Genomic DNA, 8794 nt, shown 5'->3' on the forward strand with positions numbered 1-8794 from the left:
GATAATAACATAAACAATTTTAATATTGCATAATTTTATGTATAGTGATGTAAGACTGTAAATTTAACACATGTTTCTTTTTATACAGGTGATGAATTCTTTAGTAACAAATTTGCCTAGAAATAATGATAATAGCTTAAACAATTTTAATATTGCATAATTTTATGTATAGTGATGTAAGACTGTTTTTTGATATAAATTTAACACATGTTTTTTTTATCTATTTTAATGATTATAAACTGTACATATATATTTATATATGTATTGTACTATATTAACTATGTGACTGGTTCTATATCTATGTATATGGATTTATGGAATATACAATGAATGAATGAATGAATGAATAGATGATATAGTATTTATCTTGTTTTGGAGCAGTTATTTTCAGTTTGTCACTTAGATTTTGACATAATTTTATTTTATTTCACTGAGCACCACTGCACTTGTTTGTGAAATGAATAAATCCAGTCTTTGGCTTCATACAGCATGCTTTAGTTTTAAGTGTGTCACTTACTCATCCCATGTTGTCTGCCTTATGTTAATTTCCATATGCACCATTGGCAGTTCTGTACTTTTGTGCATACTTGATTCACTGCCTGTCATCAGTATACTCACTTTTCCGTCTGCTCCTGCATTCTGTGGAAGATCCAGATATTAAGTCCAAAAATCTGCACGAACTATTGTTCTTTATGCCTTTAGCCACCATTCCCCAATTATGATTGTGATCTGGGTTGTGACAACATTTAATCTGATAGGTGGTTAACAATGTTTGGAGGAAACTGCTTCCTCCATCTCATTTACCCTGAAGATGGAGGCAGCAGGTTCCTCCAAAACATTGGTACCCACCTACTACACTATACACTGTCACAGCCCAGATGACCAAAATCTAAATCTTTGACATTGCGAAAACGTCAAACCACACTGATCACTAATCATCCATTAGTTATCTCATCTTATCTCATCCCATTTGGGTTTGCTCCATAGACCACTTAATTTTCATGAACTCCTTGTTCACACCAGACCAGCCATAACGCCTCCTCCGACCCTGGTATCTCATACTGCAACAGACTGTTCTATGAAACATGTCATTTGCAGTCTTTATTTACACTGCCCATTATAATAATGATGATCTTGGGCAGTAGTAGCACCAGTAGGAGCCGAGATAGCATAGTCAGTACAGTGACTGGCTACAGGCTGGATGACCAGAGGATCAGAGTTTGATTCCTGGTAGGGTCAAGAATTTTCTCTTCTTCACTTCATCCAGACCGACTCTGGGGCCCACCTAGCCTCCTATCCATTGGGTATGGCGACTGTTTCCCCAGGGGTAAAGCGGCTGGGGTATGAAGGTGACCACTCACATCCAACTACTGCAAAGGTCAAGAAACTGTGGATCTATACATCCATTCCCCCATACGCCTTCATGGCAGAGTGCTTAACTAGTTAAGCACAATGACAACTTTACTTTACTTACTTTTACCAGCTATCAGTTATATTTTGCCCATGCTTCGTACAACTGAAACTAAAAGACACATTACGTGAATGACCATCATTTTATAAGAATTGTGACTCTCTCTGTTTGTGCCTGCTCTTGTCAGTTTTCTGCAACAGGTACTGACTTTTATCTGTGATCAGTGCCCTTTCAGTCTTCACCTTTGTAAATTCTCCTTCATTATTCCAATATCAAATTTCTTATCACATTTATCCATCCATAATTTAGTACAAAAGGTCCAGTTATCATACATTTATTTTTTGCTCTTTTTATATTTCTAATGAAACCACACTGTCATTATTTATTACAGCATATCCTAGTACACCGTCGAGATCTGTGAAGTATTTTGACATTTTCAACAATAGCCTGAGAGCACTACTGGGTCAGCTGGTGTTTGAATGTGATATTTCTCCATCAGACTTGGAACCTGTAACTCAAAAGCTGAAACTGAATCTTGTATACAACATTGTCCGCAACTGTTGCCCAGAAATTCCCAACTCATTTCCAAGGAATTCCCTGAATACTGGAAATGAATGTGGGATGAAATGGGGGAGAATTATCTTGAATAATTCAGGAGTGAGTATGTACAAATGAATTTCATTAAAATGCACCTGTCCTTACAGATCAGATAAACTGTAAAGAAAAGAAAATACCACATAAAAGTTAAAAATTAATAAAATTGACACATATCCATAGTTTGTGTCGATTCACAGGTGTCCCTCTCAGCATATTTAATTCCTTGCCTTATTTCCAACAGAATAAAAATTATAGTACAATATAGTATTTGAAACTTAATTTTGCTATGTTATATTTTAGCATCCTTTTGCACTTACTCTTGTCCATTAATTTTGCTAATTGTTTCTGTGTGTCCAAAACTTGGTATATCCTTGAGGGAAGATTAAGGATGGATAAGATCAAAAGTGCGATTCTACAAATCCGCAGTAGGAAAGCCTGTTGGTTGCAGAATAAGTCATGCATGTTAACAATAAATGTGGAATTAATTATCAATTCCAAGTGCTTCAAAACTGTATATTTTTAACTGTCAACATAACAATGAATGACACACAACAGGATGCAACACATAGAGAGTTCCAAGTCTTGTTATATAGATAACAGAAGTTAAAGAATACAAAGTGTGTGTCATTAATGACCAACTAAGAAGTCAATTGAATAATTACACTGGTAGTAGAATGCATAAGCATTTACAAGGTGGTTCAAATATAACCAGAATTGATTTTTTTTTAAACCATAATTGCCAAACACTTACTTCCACATGTCAGTCTTCAACGTACTCCCCTCCAGAGTCAACACATTTTTTCCAACGTTCTGGAAGCATCCTGATGCCCTTTTCAAAAAAGGCTTGTGGTTGGCGGCGTATCCACTCACGAACAGGCTGGATGGCGGTGTCGTCCACGAACTGCATGCCTTGCAAGTCTGATTTGAGCCTTCCAAACAGGTAGAAATCGCTTGGGGCCAAATCAGTACTGTACGGCTGATGTGTCAGAAGGTTCCATTTCAATTTCCAGAGGGTTTCCATTGTTGTTTTGGCCGTATGGGGACATGCATTGTCTTGAAGGAAGTCTACCCGCTTTCCACCTGTTTTCCGCTTTGATCGGAACTTTTCCTTCACGTCTGTTGCCAGGAGGTCTGAGTAATAAGCTGCATTGACTGTTCTGGCATCTGTCTGATGCATATGTACTTTTATTCTAAATTGTTTCATTAAAATTAAGGGAAAGTAAATTAGCTTCAAACCGCTTATTTAATTGTTCAAAAGCACTACTAAGATCACTCTGTATTTCAGTAGTGTTTGTAATTAAAATGTTGCTGTTGTCAGTAAACAAGATGGTGGTACCTTCGCCTTGATATAAAGGAGAAATAACAGAGGGCCAAAAATTGATCCTGTGGGACACCATTTAGACCTAAGGGTAATGAACTGAGAGAGAAATATGTTGTGTGAAAAGAAGAACTTAATAATTTGTACTCTTTGCCTAAGATTGCTCCAGTGATTGCACCATGACAAAAAAACATGACAGGTTGAATTAAGCATATGAGTTCCATATAAAATTTAATGCACTCTTTGTAACCTATTAATAAGGCAATTTTAAGGCTGTTTTAGTCTTTTTGATTTTTATTGAATAATCTTATGTTCTACATGTTGTCAAAATTTGATTCTGAAGAATGAGCAAAAGGTACAGTGTCTTATACAGATGGATGAATAATCTCTCATAACCATCAAACAGGATTGTATGAATAGAAGGTTTTTAGATGGCTTATTAATAATATTTTTGTTTCTGTACAGCAGTGGAGTGGACCAATTCGACATCCAGAAGTTACTGTCAGAACTTTGCTGGCTGATGTTCTTCACATAATTCAAGAGCAGAGTGGCAATTTCACTAACAAAAACAATAATTTTTTAAATAGAGAACACATAATTGTTTTGGCTAAAAATGCTTTTGTGAAGGCTGTTTTGGCAGGTACTTGTGAACTGAGTGTAATTGATCTAGACCTACTTGTTCCAGGTGATGAAACCCTTGTGTTTTATACAAATTTGGCTAATCTTATGTGGATTCACAGCCTTCTGATTTTAGAAACAAGCCCTCAGTCCATGGATTTGTCAGTCCCATTTGAAAGGATGAAAGATTATAGTACTCTCAGTGCTGCAAATTCTGAAAAGTGGTGGAACACAAAGCTTGGTCTCTTTTCATCAAACTCACTAGAAAGACAAGTTGTTCAGTTGAGTGTTGGTTATAATGTTGGTAAACTAGGTTTCATTTCACTTCAAGATGTTTATGGACTGTTACTGGGTGAACTGACTTTCTTATCTGCAATATCATTAAGAACATGTGCTGTGACAGGAAAATTCCAAAGAGACACTACCTCCTTGTTAACTTCAACATCAGTTGATCCCAGGGTTCTGTTTGTATTGTTAAATGGGCAGAAACAGTCACCAAAAACACAGGTATGTATATGCATGTGTGTGCATGCATATGAGAAATGCACATTGCACTTTTCACCATCATTTAAGTCTTAAGACATATGAGAGGAAGTAACAAAAGTATAGCTAAAGTTACACACCAAGGAACTTAACAGTCCTCAGCTTCATATTGTTGGAGCGGTTTGCTCACAGTAGGATCAGGATATGGGCTTTTTGTTGTGAGTGATAAATCTTCTTGTTCTACAAGACCAGCAGGGAATTTCTTCATCAGCTTAATAAGCAGTTGTTGTTTAAGGAAGAACTGTAAGATGGGAGTTATTTGGAGGATACACTGCAGTGGATTTCAGAGAAATGTTTTGTGTAAATGAATTAAAGTACTATAAAAACACAAAACGTCCTCCCACAGTTAATTTGAATGACAAATATATTTTATCGGTGTTGTTTAACAATTTTGTGTGTTACCTCAGTATTGAACAAACAGTGAAACAGGCTTGCTTAGAAGCAGGAGGTTGTGGATTTCTGTCTTCTTGTTCTAATATATTGTATTCTATGTATTTACAAATCTCAAGGTGTTGTGTGCTGAGAGTGTGGATATTCAGTTGGACAGCAGCATGAGAGAATTCCTGAACCACAATGTGAAGTTTGACACTGTATCTCAGGAGTTGGTCATACCTGAGCTCCTTCATTTCTATCAAGACTATGTGCAGCTGAACCAGGAACCAGAGAGTCACGTTGCTGTTCCAGCCTTCACAAGTATGTTTCACCAAATTAATTAATTAGCCATTCTCTCCTGTATCAGCATTCAATTTTGTGTTACTTGTATTCTTTATTATCATCACCTCAGGCTGTAGAACTTGTGGCATAATACTGCAGACTATGCAAGAATCATTGCACTTCTCACTAACAATAGATTAACACTCTGCTGACAATAAGCAGGGAGTGATTAAAGTCAAATATTTTGGATTCTGTGTCATACTCTGTTGTGTACAGTGTGATTCAAAGTTCTATGGCCAAACTTTAGGATGCTGCTGAAGAAATAATTTGGAGCAGAAAATGAAAATAAGTAATTCGTACAACTATTATTTAGAACAGGGCAATGGATAATGTACAGAAACACAGCAGTTCTATTGATATACCATTGTCACAGATTCTTAGAAGTTAGTGTTTGATTCAGCACTCCTATCAGGTTACAATGTTTGTCCTCTTTTAAGGAAATGAAATAATTGTCCATTCATATATACATTTGGCTATTTACATTTAACAGCTTTATATATTACTTGTAATTACAATGAATGTAAAGCAAAGATTCCAAAGCTAATAGGGTTGTGGGAACCTCCCATGATGCATAACAGACAACTTGCAGTGCATCGAAAACAGGCAATATTTACACATCACTTGCAGCCTTGCTCCCTAGACACCAACACAAGTGCTATCCACACTCATAATTGCAGCTTCATCCCGCATGCCGCACACCGCCTAGCAGCATAAGTACAAAGCTGTGGGCCTTGGACACACCAGCATCAGTCTTTCACCAGTCACAGCCAACATAGCTACACTGACTTCAAGAATCACCACTGCCATTATGCACCATAATAGCGCCAGTAGACATCCGACTCTGCCAGCGCATGCACTGTAACAGTGCCAGCCAGAGACTCCGTCGCTCGCTGCTATCCAATTGGCTTGCAACCCCTGGCTGCGACTCAGCTAACAAAATGGCCCTTTTCAGGGCCTCCAGTCAGTACCATCATCGCTAAACCAGGCTAACCGCTATGAGAGGAATCTCCACCTGCATTCTTCAGGCACGATTCCTGCTCATCTGTGATACCAGTTTTAAGTGCAGTGAACATTTATTGTTGTAGTTACGTGGTTGCCTTGGTTAAAATTTTATGTTATGTTGAACATAAATATCCAATCATGTAGTGGGAAATTACACATATCTCATTGCATTTCTTCACAAGAACTGGTCAGGTACTCGTTAAACGTGTAACATGTAAGCCCAAACATGGACCCTTAGAAAGGGAAATGAAAGAAAAATGCAAGCAAGTGTAAGTGCGGAAGAAAATAGAAGATTGGATGGAATCAGAAATTTGTTATTGGAGTTAGAAGAGAAACAATTAAAATGACTTGGCCACAAGAAAGAAGGGATATACCTTGCATAATGAGCAAAATATTTGAATTACAGTTTGAATGGAAGGGACCTGTTGGATTATTCAAAACAGTTGCTCCATCTGGATACTGGGTTTTATTTATTTTATTCATTGTGTATTTAGCTATGCTGCCAGTAGTTCATACTCTGTAATGTTAAATAGTACAATGACTAGTAAATAATGAATTGGAAAGAATGTGGAAGGAACCAGTCTTGGTCTGATTTGAGGTACTGTTCTTGAATTTGCCTAAAGAGGATGAAGAAAATCGTGAAAAACTTAAGTCACAACAGCCAGGCTGAGATTTGAACCTTGGGCCTTCCTTAGATGAAACACTATTGCTAGCCACTCAACCAAAACTGCTGGCAAGAAGCTGAGAAACATTGAGGGAACAAGAAACAGATGGCGACATTTCACTTTGATAGTTGTCTTTCCAGCTGAAATTAGGAACAGGTCTTTCTCAGATGTAAGTCAGAAATGTTCCCACCCATGCTAGCTTCCTCAGTCATTTTCAGTATTGTCATGGTACTTCACTCAAGAAGAGGTATGTAACTGTTTAGTTTTGAGATTATAGTGTGATCACTAATTGTATTGCAAATTTTGATTTTATACATGCCAGATATGAAGTCACCCCACCATTTTTCTCTGGAAGAAGATGATACTCGAAGAAGCACTTTCTACAGCAGAGAGCGACTTACTCAGCTAGTTGACTTCCTTCGAGATAACACTGATGGGCAGCTACAGATTGAGATTAGCCAGTTTGCTAGTACTCTGTCAATCTCACAATTAGAGACTGCTGGTAAGATGAAATTTTGCACTTAAAACAAATTTTGATATTATACTGATGTGAACTCTTATGCCATGTGAATATGTGTTTCTTATGAGGAGAATATCTGACAGTTATGCTGGGGAATGGCCTTTCCACTATGTATACTCACTACATGGGTTGCGTCCTTTTCTGCTTGGTCAGTTATGGCGAGAGCAAAACTGTGGGAATGTCAGAGAATGAAGATTACTTGTAGAATTGATAATATAGTTGGCCAATGTATATAGAATAACCAAGAGTGCAATTGTGCAATATAGAATTATTATAGTTGGAAATATGAAAGATTTTATTCAGGATCAAATGTGACAGTGGTGTTTCCACAGCTTATGTATATTGTCTTGACAAATTGTGCTGTCTGCATGAGGCCTCATTTATATACTCTACTGGACCTAAGATGTGTGATGTTTAGTTGTCATGAATTTGTAATATGTGACATATTTTATATCCAGCCTTACAGGGAAAGGATTGGATCAATAAAATTAAAAAAAAAATAATATGCCCTAAATATTTTTCAAAATGAATTATGCCTTCATTAAGCACACAGGCTGTAATCCTGTTCACACTCAGGATACACCATACACCAGCTTTCTACATCATGGAGTAGAACTTGGTTTATATTGTGTGAATTTTCAGTACTCAAATATTGGTTACATTGTGATTGCACATGTCCAGTCAAATGAGACCTTAAAATAACTCTCAAGTCAGGATCATGCTCACCATAATAAACTGACTGAAGATTCCAGTTACACAGATAACTCGATCAGATGTCTGACTGTGAAACAGATTATACTTCAAGATAATTTGATTTACAGTAATGTATGCAGTCAATTATACTCACGAGTACAGTGCAGCATGTATGCCTGGTGGACCGTTCCTTATCCTTTCAAAAACTTACTTCAGATTTTGAATGGCTGCAAGCTGCACTCTGAAGAGAAGCATGTCACAAAAAAAAATGTAAAATGAGACTAGAACACTTTCATCACTTTGTTATTTTATCAAACATAATTATTCCATTAAATTATTCATAAGTTTTTAATTATCCAAATGGAAATGTAAAACATTAAAATGAAACATTTACCCCAATTGCCAGTCTGTGTCTTCAAGGCCAGGTGAGTGCAAGAAAACCCAGTTCTCACATTGAGAACAAAGGACAAAAAATGAGAACAATAATACATTTCTTTACTGCCCCATGATCACTTCATCCTCACCAATGTGACTGCTAATTTCTGTGAAGTACTGGCAATCTAGCCAGCAACAATAGTGTGACATGTTGACCCCTACCTCCCCAGCGGCACGTAGCGGTAACGTAGCGCTCGCGTAATAGGCGAATCATCACCCCGCCACTCTCCCCGCTGTGACGTCATGAGCAGAGCCGAAGTGAGCCGAGCGGCGCCGAA

At 37.3% G+C, this 8794-nt stretch overlaps 1 protein-coding gene across 3 annotated transcripts in view; it reads left to right on the forward strand.

Moving 5' to 3' along the window:
- Positions 1 to 8794, forward strand: part of LOC111866417 — a 109653-nt gene that overhangs the window by 57124 nt on the left and 43735 nt on the right. For 2 of the 3 annotated variants that reach the window (XM_023855346.2, XM_023855348.2), the window contains 4 exons: positions 1803 to 2068; positions 3792 to 4451; positions 4997 to 5180; positions 7191 to 7370. In XM_023855346.2, the coding sequence (XP_023711114.1) occupies positions 1803 to 2068; positions 3792 to 4451; positions 4997 to 5180; positions 7191 to 7370 (1290 nt within the window). The remainder of the gene's footprint in view (positions 1 to 1802; positions 2069 to 3791; positions 4452 to 4996; positions 5181 to 7190; positions 7371 to 8794) is intronic. The other variant, XM_023855347.2, reaches the window with a different exon arrangement.

Source organism: Cryptotermes secundus, unplaced genomic scaffold, assembly GCF_002891405.2.
Source record: "Cryptotermes secundus unplaced genomic scaffold, Csec_1.0 scaffold193, whole genome shotgun sequence".
Taxonomy (NCBI): Eukaryota; Metazoa; Arthropoda; class Insecta; order Blattodea; family Kalotermitidae; genus Cryptotermes; species Cryptotermes secundus.